The 15469-nt window shown below is 48.4% G+C and overlaps 1 protein-coding gene across 1 annotated transcript; it reads left to right on the plus strand.

Moving 5' to 3' along the window:
* Positions 1-6478: 6478 nt before the first annotated feature.
* On the plus strand, positions 6479-13295 carry RAET1E (retinoic acid early transcript 1E; the record flags this gene model as incomplete). The annotated part of the gene is made up of 5 exons (XM_040448909.1): positions 6479-6590; positions 7177-7440; positions 7631-7903; positions 8711-8839; positions 12708-13295. Coding segments are annotated over 5 exons (858 nt in total), but the record flags the coding sequence as incomplete, so codon positions are not given.
* Positions 13296-15469: the final 2174 nt, after the last annotated feature.

Consider the following 15469-nt stretch of genomic DNA (forward strand, 5'->3'; position numbering starts at 1 on the left):
GTCCCATTCGTGGCCTGTCTTCTCAAAGGCCCCACCTTCCAATGCCATCACACTGGGGCTGGGATTTCAGCATGTCAATTTGGGGGGGACACAAACATTGAGTCTGTGGCACTCCCCTCCCAGCTGTCATCTGTGCTTTTCTCGCACAGACTCGTAAGGTCTTTCCTGCGACTTCACTGTCACCTCTCAGCCCAGGCCTGGTGTGAGGTGAGGGGCTCCAGCAGAGGGCAGTGAGTGACGGTGACACTTTCCCCTCATTGTGACAGTGACAGCAACAGGTTCGAACCCTTGGCTCTCCTAGAGGAGAAGTAAATGCCACCAAAGTGTGGTCAGAACAGAGCCAAACTCTAGGGAAGACGTGAGGCAAGGACTCAGGGCAATCCTGATCCTGACGGACATTCAGCTGGAGAAAGGGTGGGCCCAGGGGAAAGAGTGGTGGGAACCAGGCCCCGAAGACCATGGGGGTGAAGAGGAGAATGGGTCTTGGGGGAGGGAGACAGGTGGCTTTGGCCGCTCTCAGTAAAAACCAGAAAGGTCCAACTCCAGGGACCCAGGAAACCCAATTGGCAATAAGAACAGGACTTGAGCAGCAGCTTGGAACGTGCACAGAGAGAAGCACAGAGGTGTTCAGGGCACAGGAAGCATAAGGCCATGTTGGGCAGTAAGGACTCCCCTGAGTGATCTCTGTAGATGTTGGAGAGAAGGTCCTCCCGCCTTCCAAGTCAAGATGCTTTGTAAACTTGATGCAGATGTGATGAGGTTTTGGGGGGATGGGAGTGGAGCGTAGAGCCACTTCTTCCCAAGGAAGAATTCTCAGAGACCATCTTGGGTGCACAAAGGTGATTTTACTAAAGCATGGGGGACAGGACCCGAGGGCAGGAAGAGCTGCACTGGGGTTGTGAAGTGACTCTCTCTCTCCTTCTCTCTCCCCTTCATGGGATTCTCTCTCTCTCTGCCCCTCACTCACTTGTGCTCACTTGCTCCCTCAATCTCTCTCCTTCTCAGAAAAAGAAAAAAAAAAAAAAAAAAAAAGTAAGGGCCTCCTATAGCAGAGTAACCTTGACCTGGGCAGGCTCACCTCTAAGTCCTGATGAAGCCTTACTGTCTTGGGGCAGTGGGAAAGGGCTGGCACCGCTAACGAGGTTCAGGCTTATTTCTATTTTAAAGCTGGACTCTGAGGTGAAATGTGAACATGCTTGGCAAGTTATGGTTTAAGTCAGACTAGGTTGCTGCCTTAAGGCTCACCTAGTGAGTACTAGGGTGGCAGCAGGAACCTAGGGAATGGACATACCTAGATATGGGCAGGGGCAGCATCATGGTGGGTCCAGATGATCGCTTTTCACAGGGTAGGGGAGGCCATGCACAGAGCTGCAGGCACAGGGATCTGGTGGAAGGCGCCTGAGGAGGCACCTGCCTCAGCCAAGCAGGCTGGGGTTTAGGCTGCAGTCCCCGCAGCAAAGGGGATTGGTGAGCAGGGAGGAAGGCAGAAGACCAGTTTTAGAAACCACATCTCAACAGTGAGGATTTAAAGGGGGGCTGGGAGTCCATGGACACTTGGGGTTGAACTCAGCCAGCTTCTTTCTGGCCACCTGAACCTGCTGTTCAAGGGCTACATGTCTGGACAGGGACGGGACAGGGTTCAACTGGTGAATGTCAGTGTCCAAGCTGAGCTGAGGGGAGGTGGGAGGTAGGTGAGGCCCAGGGAGGGGTGTGTGAGAGATAAGGAGTAAAAAATGGTGGAGCCGGCCACAATGGTGGCAGCCAACCATGTCTCATAGTCTTCCTGGCAGAGGAAGGGTCAATGGAGGGTTCACACTCATCGTGGAGCCCTACATAGGGCTTGATCCCATAACCCTGAGATCATGACCTGAGCTGAAATCAAAAGTCTGATGCTCATTTGATGGAGCCACCCAAGAACCCCTCATAATCCATATTTTAAATCAATTTCTTAGATAAAGACAGAAGACACAATTGTCCTCTAAGGTGCTACAAAGCCAAAAGGGATACAAAGTATGTTAGATGAGCCACCTGGGTGGCTCAGGAGGTTAAGCATCTGACTCTTGATTTTGGCTCAGGTCATGATCAAGAGTTCGAGCCCCGCATTGGGTTCCACGCTGGCAGTACAGAACCTTCTTGGGATTCCCTTTCTTCCCCTCACCCATGTGCATGCTCTCGCTCTCGCTCTCTCAAAATGAATAAACTTTTTTTTAAAAGGTATATTGGATGACAGAATCAAACTAAAACTTCATGATACGATGGACCAATGGACTAAAAGAAAATAGTGCTGGCCAACAGTTATAGAGTCTATACCATGCCTTTGCCATTGTTCCAGGTGCTTCAAATGCTTTGCTTCCCTTAACCCTCACAAGCATGGGAAGTAAGGTAATTAATCATTTCTATATGATGGATGCACGTTCTGGGGTGAGGGCTCAGAAGACCCTTCTGCACACCTCCAGATCTCTTACCCTGTAGCTCTCTCCTCTCTGGTACTCTGCCCCGTGGATTCTAGCCACCTGGCCCCTTTAAATTCTCAATGCCACTTTCTCTGCTCGGAGAGATTTCCAGGCTCCCTTTGGGTTCCCCTCCCAGCCCTGCAGTCTGGAATCCCTCTCCGGGCAGGAAGCCAAGGCAGTCAGAAGGATCACTTCCTTAGTGTCCCTTGTCCTGGGTCCTGCACTGCCTGTTATCCGCTGTCCAAAGCACATTGTTTCTTTTTTTTTTTTTATTTGTATTTTTCATCTAAGTTGAGGGAATAAATCATATTCCTTTATTACAGCTGTAGGAGAATCAGAGCCTGTTTTTTTCTAAATGAAAAATGTTTTATGACTCATTATAAAATCTTTTTAATTATAAAAATTTCAACCGATACGAAGTCTTATAAAGTAAAAAAGTGAGTATTCCCCTCCGCTATTCTCATCTCACACCACAGAAACCACCAGTGTTAACAGTAAACACATTAAGTCATTTCCACTTTTCTCCAAAGGACCCTCTTGTGAAGTTAGAGTGTTAGGGAACCAGGCTGCATCACTGACAGAAGAACCAAGCGGCACTCGGGGATCTTGGAGGATCAGAGGTTTATTTACATCGTTGGACTCCAGGGAGACGGTCTCTCCAAAGATCTGAGTCCTGAGCATAAACATAGGGGACAATTTACAGTCTGTTTCTTCCACATTAGTTGGCAATTTGGCACACGTGGTAAGCGGGGCAGGAAGAAGAACCCGGAAGGAGAGTCTTCGGGCGAGGACTGGAGATGCCCCCTCCGTCGGCCATCATATAACATCATTTTTCCCTATCAAGGTCAGGGTTTGGTTTTTTTCCCCATCAGTAGAGGGGGAATCTTTGGCAGTGCTGGGAGGATTGGAAATGAATGTTCCTGAGAAACGCTGTCCCTGCCACCTCTCCCTCATTATCTCTCCCATGGAACGTGTGGGCTGGATGTCATTCTATATTGACTTCCCTTTCACTGTCCTTTGGGGCAGGAGTAAGAGTCACGTGTCCGTCTTAAAATCTCTGTGACTGCCACATAAAATTATGTACATGAAAGTGGCAAACTTTGAAATCATTACAATTGGTTGTTACTATTATATTATCTTACGTGTTTATGTTTCATATTAATAATAATAATTATTATTATAGAAGATTTGATGATACCTTTAGGGTCCATTTTTATCACAAGTGAAAGGTTCTCTTTACCATAAGCCTACTCACACTCTCTGAGGTCTAAGGCAAAAGGAATCCTTATGTTGTCAAATGGATCTTTAAGTGGCTTCTGTTGCGTGGGGTCAAGATCCCATATGTGGGAGGACCTGCAGCCCAAAATGAGCCACTCCCTTTAGGGCTCAGAAGCCAGTTTTTCAACTTCAAAGTCACGCACAAACACACCCTTAAAAACTTTATGATTTATAAAAACTTTAAAATTGCTCTTGTTCATGGAATGGCAAAAAATTAGGCTGATACTTCTTTTCTTTTCCATTATTATCTTCTAATTGTATCTCCTACTCTGCTCTGGATCTGAAAGCAATGGGTTCCTTAGGGTCAGCTCTGGAAATAAAAAACAAAACAAGATAGCAGAGACTGCTATTTTTTGTGTCCAGTTATTTATTCCTGACTTCCTAAAAAATACATACATTTAACAAAGTTCAAGCATCCAATCAAAAAAAATTCTGGGTAGGGGCCTCTGGGTCACTCAGTCCGTTGAGTGTCTGATTCTTGATTTCAGGTCAGGTCATGATCCCAGGATCATGCTCAGCATGGAGCCTGCTTATGATTCTCTCTCTCTCTCAGGGCGCCTGGGTGGCTCAGTCAGTTAAGCATCCAACTTCAGCTCAGGTCATGATCTCGTGGTTCATGAGTTCGAGCTCCACGTTGGGCTCTGTGGTGACAGTTCGTAGCCTGAATCCTGCTTCAGATTCTGTGTCTCCTTCTCTCTCTGCCCCTCCCCTGCTTGTGCTCTGTTTCTCTCTCTCTCTCAAAAATAAATAAACATTAAAAAAAAAATTTTTTTTTAAGTGAGAGACGGAGACAGAAGAGAGAGAGAGCACAGCGGCATGCCCTTGGGGGGGCTGAATTTCTTTTATTGACAGTTGTTAACCAGGGGTGGAATATTTATTCCTGAGTTTGGGGATACAGAGTTTCCTGCTCTTTCTTCATTTCTGGTCAAGGGTTTGTTTTCATGGTACCTGCCATCTTGGGCCTGGCTGGTTTGATCCTGCTTCTGTGGACTGCTGCCAGGCAGGCCTCTGACATTCCTGACAGCTGGCCATGACTTTCTTACTAGGGGCCTCCACGTGTCTGGTTAAAAACCTACTGCCTACTCCAACATGTTTGATCTAGTTAAAGGAAGGCCAGTGGTACAGACCCACTTAACCAAGCATCGGGGAAGGCCCAGAGTCTGATTCACAAGACAATACCAAATGGGTCTGACTTGCCTTTTATTTATTTTTTTTTTTCAACGTTTTATTTATTTTTGGGACAGAGAGAGACAGAGCATGAACGGGGGAGGGGCAGAGAGAGAGGGAGACACAGAATCGGAAACAGGCTCCAGGCTCCGAGCCATCAGCCCAGAGCCCGACGCAGGGCTCGAACCCACAGACCCCGAGATCGTGACCTGGCTGAAGCCGGACGCTTAACCGACTGCGCCACCCAGGCGCCCCTGACTTGCCTTTTAAATAACCGGCAGAATGCCAGGCACACAGTGGGAATTTACATATGAGGTGGACAGATGGTGTTATGGACTGAATGTGTCCCTCCAAAACGCATATGTTGAAATCCTCAACATGAAGATATTAGATGATGAGTCATTTGGGAGTAATTAGGAAATGAGGGTGAGGTCTCTGTAGGCTATTAAAAAAACAAGAAGGGCTTGTTACCGCCTGCTTCTCTCTGCATGGTGAAGACACAAGGAGAAAACTGCTGTCCACAAGCTGGGAAAAGGATCTTCACTAGACACAGGATCTGTTGGTGTTTCGATCTTGGACTCTCCAGCGTCTAGAACGGTGAGATATAAAGGTTAGTTTTCTTTTTTTTTTTTTAATTTTTTTTTTAACGTTTTTATTTTACTTTTGAGACAGAGAGAGACAGAGCATGAACAGGGGAGGGGCAGAGAGAGAGGGAGACACAGAATCGGAAACAGGCTCCAAGCTCTGAGCTGTCAGCACAGAGCCTGACGCGGGGCTTGAACTCACGGACCGTGAGATCATGACCTGAGCCGAAGTCGGACGCTTAACGGACCAAGCCACCCAGGCGCCCCTAAAGGTTAGTTTTCTAAGCCGCCTGGCACATGCTGGTCTGTTAGAGCAGCCCAAGCTGGCTAAGCTGTTGGATGGAGAGGTAGACCGGTTGTCAAAGTGAGGGGAATGGGCTTCAAAGCATTTAGTTGTGAGGGGAACTTTCGAGTGATGTGGGAAATTTCAAAGTGACACCAAAGCTTTGTTCTTAGACTGCTTTTCACAACTCAAAACTCAGAGCCCCGAGACTTTTTCTGATGAGAAACTGCTTGGCTTGGCTCGGCTCCACAAGTCTTGGCTCCCACAGGATTGCTGGACTTGACCGTAAAGCCGTCTTTGATGATAGACCAGGTGCTAGGTGTCTCCAGCTCGTTCGATGAACCCGTGTGTACTTGGTGAGAGTGAAAGTCAATCAGTGATGAGGGAAGAGCTGGAGTAGATAAGGATGGGGTGGGAGAAGGGAGACGAGAGAGGGGAGAAAATGTGGGAAGAAGGAGGAGGAGATGGAAGACAGAAAGAGGCAGTTGGTGGGCGGAGAGGGGAAAGGAGCTCACGCACCTGCCAACAATCCCACTCACACCAGAGGGGTTTTGAGGAAAGTGGAGAGGGATTTTCCAAGTGACCTTTGTTTTGGACCATCCTCTCTCTCTCTCTTGTTTTTTAATGGTTAGCTCTATCTTGAATACGTACAGAACTCTCCCGCGGTACACCTTACTTCTGCCGGATTTCAGCAGGGCCACCGGGTGTGACGACTTTGGAAAGTGGCCCACAGCTACTTCTTGCTGATTACCCTCCAAGGCGTGCACATCAGCAATGTCGCTGGCACACCACGCTGCACATTTACTTTTGTCAATGCTGCCGCCGGTACAAACCTGGAAGACGCTGGACCGTGAGTGTCCTGGGATCTGGGAACCTGGCTGGGGAGATGAGAGCAGGGAGGAAGGAGAGGGTCTTCCCCAGGTTTTAGGCAAGTGGGTGCCCGTCCCTGTGTGCTTAAGGACGGGGACCCCGGCCTCGAGGCTTCTGCCTGTACTGTGCTCCCAATTCCCAGCTCTCCCTCTCCTGCTGAGTCCCACCTCCTCTTCCAGGAAGCCTCTGCCGGTTACTCGGGAACCATCCTGAATTAGCCATGTGTCCTGTGGTGTCTTTTCGGTTCAAAGTCCTGTCTGTTCGGCTAGATTTCAAGCCCCAGGAGGGCAGACACTGCCTTGTACTTTTATTACCTGAGACCTTGGCAGAAGCCACTAAAAATACTTGCCAGATGTATCCTCCGGGTGACAGTCTGTGTGTCCGAGGGGTCTATGGCATCCAGGCACTTTGCTAAAGCTCAGGCGGCAAGAGGTGGGGACTAAGGACGCAGAAGGTTGAGGAGCTGGAGTGGAGACCCCTCCCTCTGCAGAAGGACCTTCTGAGTGAGCATCGGGGCCTCGGCTCCCTTTCTGTCTCACAGATACTCACTCTCTCTGCCTTGACCTCACCGTCAAATCTCAGTCTGGACCCGGACACCCTTGGTATGAAGTGCAGGCCTCAGTGGACAAAAAGCCTGTCTTTCAGTATGACAGTGACAGCAGCAAGATGAAACCTTTGGGTCTCCTGGGGGCGAAAGTAAATGCCACCAAAGCATGGACAGAATTGACCCAGACCCTGGGAGAGGTGGGGCAAGAGCTCAGGATGATCGTGTCTGACATCAAACTGGAGAACAGTGTGACCAGGGGTGAGTAGGAGAAGGTGAGTAGGAGAAGGAGGTGGAGATAGTCAGCAAGAGAGGGAGGAGCCAGCACAGGCAGGGAAGGGGCTCTGGGACAAGAACTGAACGTTGGTCCCGCCTAAGAGACACGGAGGACCTACTGGGAGGTGACGGCGCTAAAAGAGTCCAAGCCAATGACTTTGGGCGTGAATTGCAGGTCCCCCCACCCTGCACATCCAGCTGTCTTGTCAGTGTGAAGCAGAACAAGGCACCGCTGCGTCCTGGCACTTCAACATCAATGGGCAGCCAGCCCTCCTCTTTGACGCGATGAACATGACCTGGACAGTCACGAGTCCTGGAGCCAGAGGCGTCAAGGAGGAGTGGGAGAACAAGGGACTGGCAGACTATTTCAGGAGGATCTCAATGGGAGACTGCCGTCACTGGCTTAGGGAATTCTTAGAACACTGGGAGAAAGTGCTGGAGCCCCCAGGTAACTGAGCAGGGGGAGGAGGATGCAGTACATCTCTTTAAAGGTCTAATGCCTTCCCTGTGTGGATAGAGCATGTGTGTACAATTAAAGATGGGAAGGATCCATCGACTGACTGGCCTCTTGGTGGACTGGAGAGTCAGTGGCTGCCACAGGACCTCCACCATCCCCCGTTCCCTGCCACCTCCCTCTGCACAGGGGCCCCCTTCCCGCTAACCAATGATCCGGTCACCCCGGACTGCTAGGTGGGCCCCAAATCTACGTGCATCCCTGGGCTTGAGCCTTCTCTTCTCCCTCTGTCTTACCTGTTCTTGACCCAGAGCAAAGGTCACTTCTAATGAAGCCTTCACCAACCCTCCCCCCCCACAGAACTAAGCACCCCCGATGCCATCACCTCAAATAGATCTGTCCACAGAGAACATGTCAAACGGTCTGATAACCAGATGGACATCAGCTGCCTCCCTCAGTAGAAATATGCGCTCCATGAGGACAGGGCACAACCCCCTGTTCATCTTTAGACCCCACCACCTGATAGACTGGCTGCCACATAATGAATCAACACATTTGGGGGTGACAAGGTGCTCAGGAAGGTATTTTATTTTTTACTGAAATGCAATTCGTATACACTGTATATTATTGTACAGATGTACCATATAATGATTCAACAATTCTATACATTACTCCGTGCTCATCGGAATAAGCGGACCCTTAATCCCCTTTGTCTATTTCACCCATCCCCGCCCCACCTGGCAAGCACCAGGAAGGTGTTTTTTCAGGTTTGACAGGGCTTTCGATTTTTGTTTGTTTTAGTACCACCAAAAAAGGTCCCAGATGCTGACCAGTCTTTACCCATGTCATCAATTGCATGCATCATCCTAGGAGTGATTGTCATCAGCTCAGTTTTCATTGTCATCTGCTGCAGCATCTCAAGAAAATTGGGTAAGTGTAACGCAGGCTGGCCTCTGGCTGTGGGGGAGGATGCAGTCCGGTAAGGACTTGGGACAGGTGACCCACGGGTCTCACCCCAGCCCCTGTCCACTGATCTGTCTCTACACAGAAATGATGCACTTTCTCAGTGTGGAACACACACCCCCCACACTAGGGCAGGGGTTACCCTGACGTTGGGGTGGTGGAGGCTGGGATAAGCAGCAGAGTAGTGCAGTGAGGGGAGGGGCATCAAGTATCTACTCCTGAGGTGGGGCAGGGGCTAAGATCCACGTCTGGGGTGGGCGTTGCCTCATTGCAATCTAGCCCATGGTTCCCCCAGACCTTTGATGGAAAATAAAAAACTTTGCTGTCTGAGGATAGCACCATGTACTCAACAATTTTTGTAATGTTCTGATAGCTGTTCCATTATCAGATGTTTCTTCTCTGGATCATGAGAGAGCAGCAATGTTAGACCAACCCTTGGTGGCAAAAAAAAAAAAAAAAAAAAAAAAAAAAATTAATGGCAATCTGGCCATCATCTAATACATGATCTTCTAACCCTTCCTTTGCATTCTTTCCATCAGACTTCCTTCTGTGTCAGGTGGAATGGAGTGGGTGCCTGCATTTTTCATTTTCATTTTTATTTTTTATTTAGTTGAGAGGAAAATGAGCTAGGAATATATGTATTTTGGTTTAACTCGTGTTTGGTTAACTTTGTATTCACACTCACTTCTGTGTATAGATAAGTTCTTGTTGTGCAGAAGCCACAGGTCCACTCTGCTGACTGACTAGATGTCATAACACAAAGGTAGAGGACCATACGGCAAAGTGACATGTGAATTAACTTACCTGTTTACATATTAATATCTCCTATGGTGCCTGGCTTAGTTCCAAGGATAAATGATAGTGTGATGTCTTTAGAAATTAAAAAAAAAAATTACATAGAAATTGATAAGGAAGGATGCCTGGTGGCTCAGTCAGTTGAACATCTGACTTCAGCTCAGGTCATGATCTCACGATTCATGGGTTCAAGCCCCATGTCAGGCTTTGCACTGACAGAGCAGAGCCTGATTCAGGTTCACTGCCTCCCTCTCTCTGCCCCTCCCCCACGCATTCTCTCTCTCTCTCTCTCTCTCTCTCTCTCTCTCTGAAAAATAACTAAACCTTAAAAAGAAAAGAAATCAGTAAGGAATAAACTGCTACACAAAACATGGATGATTCCCATGGATAGGAAGTTAAGAAGAAACTGTCAGACACAGAAGAATATATATTCTAGAACTCTACATAAATTTCAAAACAGACAAAACTGATATTTGGTAATAGAAGTCAGAATAGTGGATACTGATTAGGAAATGGTCTATAACTTGACCTGACAGGTGATTATGCAGGTGCATTTCACTTTTAAACGTACATCAAGCCAGGGGCGCCTGGGTGGCTCAGTCAGTTGTGTCTGACTTTGGCTCAGGTCATGATCTCGCGGTTTGTGAGTTTGAGCCCCGTGTCAGGCTTTGTGCTGACAGCTCTGAGCCTGGAACCTGCTTCAGATTCTGTGTCTCCCCTTCTCTCTGCCCCTCCCCTGCTCATGCTCTGTCTCTCTCTTCCTCTCAAAAATAAACAAACATTAAAAAATTTTTTAAAAAGGGGGGGGATGCCTGGGTGGCTCAGTCAGTTGAGCATCTGACTTTGGCTCAGGTCATGATCTCACAGCTTGTGAGTTTGAGCCCCGCGTCGGGCTCTGTGCCGACAGCTCGGAACCTGGAGCCGGCTTCGGATTCTGTGTCTCCCTCGCTCTCTGCCCCTAACCCACTTGCAGTCTGTCTCTGTCTCTCTCAAAAATAAGTAAACATTAAAAAAATTTTTTTAATTAAAAAAAAGTACATCAAGCTGACCCTAAAGATTTATATACTTTATTGTATAGGAATATTACATTTCAACAAATAAAGTTGTTTCTTTTTTAATTTTAAGTAGATGTTCCAGTTTTTGTTAATGTCTTGACAAACTGGTAGTTATCTAGTCAGTAATACCTTCAATTGCGAATTAAATTATAAATACATTAGACTTTTTTGATGAGAATCATATATATATATATATATGGTAAGAGACATAGAGACAGAGAAAACTATTATTACATGCCAGACAGCACCAGACTCCACTAACTAGTCCTGTCCCACCATCTCCCTGGCCTTCAGAACTCATTTCTTTCTCCTATTGCCGTTATCATCTGTATAACTTCCTCTCCAGGCTGACCCAGAGAGACTTCACACATTGAGGTACAACAGTTTAGAAAAGTTGGCATCTTGGGGTTAAAGTCACAGTTCCTGGGGTTCTCTGTGAACTCCAAAGTCAAGATTCTGATGATCAAAATAACCCACCCCATATATGATTCAGTGAGGAGCTATGTTACTAATGTGGGAAATGATTCAACTCTTTTAGTTGTTCAACAGAATAGCAAGGTTCAGCCTGCTCTGTTTTAAGTCTGGGCCCTGAAGTGAAAAGTAAGCTGACCGAATAATAGTGTCCCAACGTGCTTGGCACATATCAGTAGTCAGACAGGGGCCACTGTCCAGAAAGGGCCCCTGCTGTGAGTAGTAGGACAGCAGCAGGAGCCCAGGGTTTGTGTATAACAAGACTTGGAACAGGGGTGGCAGCACGGTGGGTCCAGATGATCTCTTTTCACAGGGTAGGGGCCTGCACAGAGCTGCAGGCACAGGGGTCTGGCTTTAACCCCTGGTGGAAGGTGCCTGAGAAGGGCACACCTGCCTCAACCAAGCAGACTGGGGTTGAGGCTTCAGTCCCTGCAGCAAAGGGAATTGGTGAGCAGGGAGGAAGGCAGAAGACCAATTTTAGAAACTAGGTCTCGGGGCGCCTGGGTGGCTCAGTCGGTTAAGCGGCTGACTTTGGCTTGGATCATGATCTCATGGTTCGTGGGTTCAAGCCCCACGTCGGGCTCTGTGCTGACAGCTCAGAGCCCAGAGGCTGCTTCTGATTCTGTGTCTCCCTCTCTCTCTGCCCCTCCCCCACTCACACTCTGTCTCTCTGTCTCTCAAAAATAAATAAATATAGGGGCGCCTGGGTGGCGCAGTCGGTTTAAGCGTCCGACTTCAGCCAGGTCACGATCTCGCGGTCCGTGAGTTCGAGCCTCGCGTCGGGCTCTGGGCTGATGGCTCAGAGCCTGGAGCCTGTTTCCATTTCTGTGTCTCCCTCTCTCTCTGCCCCTCGCCCGTTCATGCTCTGTCTCTCTCTGTCCCAAAAATAAATAAACGTTGAAAAAAAATTAAAAAAAAAAAAAAATAAATAAATAAATATAAATTTTAAAAAATTAAAAAAAGAAAAGGAGCTAGGTCTCAACAGTGAGGATTTAAAGGAGGCTGGGCCTCCATGGACACTTGGGGTTGAACTCAGCCAGCTTCTTTCTGGCCGCCTGAGCCTGCCGTTCAAGGGCTACATGTCTGGACAGGGACGGGGCAGCGTTCAACCGGTGAATGTCAGTGTCCAAGCTGAGCTGAGGGGAGGTGGGAGGTAGGTGAGGCCCAGGGAGGGGTGTGTGAGTGATAAGGAGTAAAAAATGTATCTTCCCACGCTTCCTCCACCTTTGAGAAGAGTCTCCCCCGCTGTGTCTCAGAGGGCTTCCCATCAGAGCGAGCATCAGCACTTGAGAAAACAGAGAGCTCTGTGTGCCCGTGACACATTCCTACTTTGTTGTCTTTGGCATTTCTTGACACTGCTTTTGCTGATGTGACAGAGGAGAGAGGTGATTCGTCAAAACCAAACGAGGAAAAGAGCTGACGGAAAGTGTCCTAAATTAGGAAACACTAGGCAGGGGGTAGACCCAAGATAATCTGACCCAGAATCTAACATAAACACTTATTTTCCTCTGAAGCCCAGAGAAGCCCAAAGAAGCCCAAAGAAGCCCTTTACCAGGAAGCAAGGCTCAGCTCTCCAGCGCTCCTTAGCGTCTGACCACGGCTGCCTTGCTCTTCTTTCGTTCTCACTCTGGCAGCAACCAGAGAACATGAAGAAATTCAGGGGAGCCTGGGTGGCTCTGTTGACTGGGCATTCGACTCTTGATTTTGGCTCAGATCATGATCTCAAGGTTTGTGAGATTGAGGCCCATGTGCAGCTTCGTGCTGACAGTAGGAAGTCCTGACGTTTCTTCATGCTCATCAACCATTTCAAGAATTTGTGGATTTCAGGATAAAAACTCTCCCTAATGCCCCTTCCCAGGTAAAGCCTCTTTTTGCTCATGGTCCATCCTAAACATGGGCACAGCTGCCTATTCCCGCTGAAGGATGTATTCAAGAATGTTCATGATAGCTTGATTCATAAGAGCCCCCGGAATGTGAAACAACAAATGCCCATCAGGAGATGAATGGAGGAGTGAGTTATAGTAGTGTGCAACTGGATATCTACTGTATTTAAAAAGAAAAAAATTGGGGCGCCTGGGTGGCTCAGTCTGTTGAGCGGCTGACTTCGGCTCAAGTCATGATCTCACGGTCCGTGAGTTCAAGCCCTGCGTCGGGCTCTGTGCTGACCTCTCAGAGCCTGGAGCCTGTTTCCGATTCTGTGTCTCCCTCTCTCTCTGCCCCTCCCCCGTTCATGCTCTGTCTCTCTCTGTCTCAAAAATAAATAAACATTAAAAAAAAAATTTTTTTTTAAAGAAAAAAAAAATTACTGTGACATGTAACTCCTGGATGAACCTGACAGGATTATGTATGAAGTTCAAGAGTGAACAAAACTAGTTCATGGTAGCACAAGTTAGAATAGTGGTTGCCTCACCTAACTACCCACGGATACATGAATGGATAGGAAAAATGTGGTATAGACAAGCCGGAGGTGGGCGGTGGGCCAGAGCAGCAGCTGGGGCCGCAGTTGCAGGCCCCGGAGTGGGTCGCCCCCATGTGGATGGGCGTGCGACGCTCACAGGCTGAGCACACGCCCACGGCCCCTGCATCCTCACCCCGCACCGGGACAACCCGCACCTGCACGATGCTGTGGACAGGCCCGCTGCCTTCCTGGACATCCTGGCCCCGCCCTATGACCCAGACGATGGCCCGGACTGCCACTATGGCCGGTTGTGGAGCCCTTCTGGGACAAGGAGGCCCCAGCTGGGCCTGTGACCCGCCCCGAGAAGTGTGTGTCCTAGAGACCCCACAAGCCAATGACTTCTGGTGCGACGGGGAGCCCTGTCCAGGTCCCGAAGTCTCCCCTTGAAGCCGCCGGCGCCCGGTTGCCGCGGGCCACAGATGTGCCCTGTTCACATCCGGACCTGGCTGCCTGAACACACTGGAAGGGCTCTCTCCCTAGCCCCGGGCCTGGGCGATATATCTACTGGAACCGGCTGTAGAGCGAGCCATGGGAAGGGTGAGCGGGCGACTGCAGTGCAGAGGCAGGCGAGTTAAGGGGTGGGGAAGGCAGGTAGGCTAGTTTGTTGCCAAATTGTTTTTAGTTCAAGTCATCAGTGAAAGCTAGGTTTAAAAAGATGAACTGCTATTTAAAGTGAGCAGCGTTGCATCCACACGACTCCTGAGACAGAATGCTATGGGCACCAGTGACAGTCACAATAAAATTCACTGCCATGAGAGGCAAGGCCGACCGATAGGGACCGACACTCTTGACCAGAGTGCAGTCCCGAACAGCCAGGGTACAGAGTTTTTATAGCTGACCACATCATCTTATCATTACCTGGGAGCAGAACAAAGGAATAGCTCCCAGATGGGGGTGGAAACAGTTCAGACATGCCCTTGCCCGAATCCAATCAAACACTAAGCCAGTTGACTTTCCTTGAACTTCGGTTCCCTTGATTGATAGGATAAGGCTGTTATCTCTCTTAACCCACAGTGTTAAAACAAAGCTGTTATTTCTTAAGGCTACCGGTTAGCCCTACACTACAGTTTAACCCTTACAGAGGGGCAGAGAGAGAGGGAGACACAGAATCCCAAGCAGGTTCCAGGCTCGAAGTTGTCAGCACAGAGCCCGATGCGGGGCTCCAACCCATGAACTGCGAGCCCACAAGCTGTGGGATGGTGACCTGAGCCGGTCAGACACTTAACCAAGCAGACTCACCTTTAATGCAAAACTATATTATCCTCAAATGACTTTTTTTTTTTTTTTTTTTTTGGTCTTGGTGTGTTTGAAGAGACAGTAGGTTAAATCTGTGCTTTCTAACCAGAAGATTCAAGGAGCTGAATTGGTATGTTTCCAAACAACTGAATGTAAAACATTTCTAGCCAGCTGTTGAATCCCATGCCCCTATTTACTTCCAGTATTTTCCTGCAAAAACAGAGAAAAATGTTGACTGTTTCAAATTCTCGGGAACTCTAATGTTCCAGAAGGCTGTGAGATCATGATCTGAGCCAAAGTCGGCCGCCTAACCTACTGAGCCACCCAGACACCCCTCACAAGACTTTGAATAAAAAGAAAACTAAACAAATGAACACATTAAAATCTGCCCAGCTGTTGTCTAAGCCCTCTTGATTCACTTGCCCAAATGGCAACTGAGTTCTAAGGTCTGTAACAAAGGGATACTTGCTATTGGTGGAAAGTGTTGACCCTGTGGAGAGACAGATTGTATCTTTGCCTCTTTATGTGCACTGGGCTACTGTGGCCGAGAGTGAAGCAATATTTGTTTCCAACTTTTTTTTA

The sequence above is a fragment of the Herpailurus yagouaroundi genome, unplaced genomic scaffold (genome assembly GCF_014898765.1).
Source record: "Herpailurus yagouaroundi ecotype Mexico unplaced genomic scaffold, PumYag 198, whole genome shotgun sequence".
In the NCBI taxonomy this organism is placed as follows: Eukaryota; Metazoa; Chordata; class Mammalia; order Carnivora; family Felidae; genus Herpailurus; species Herpailurus yagouaroundi.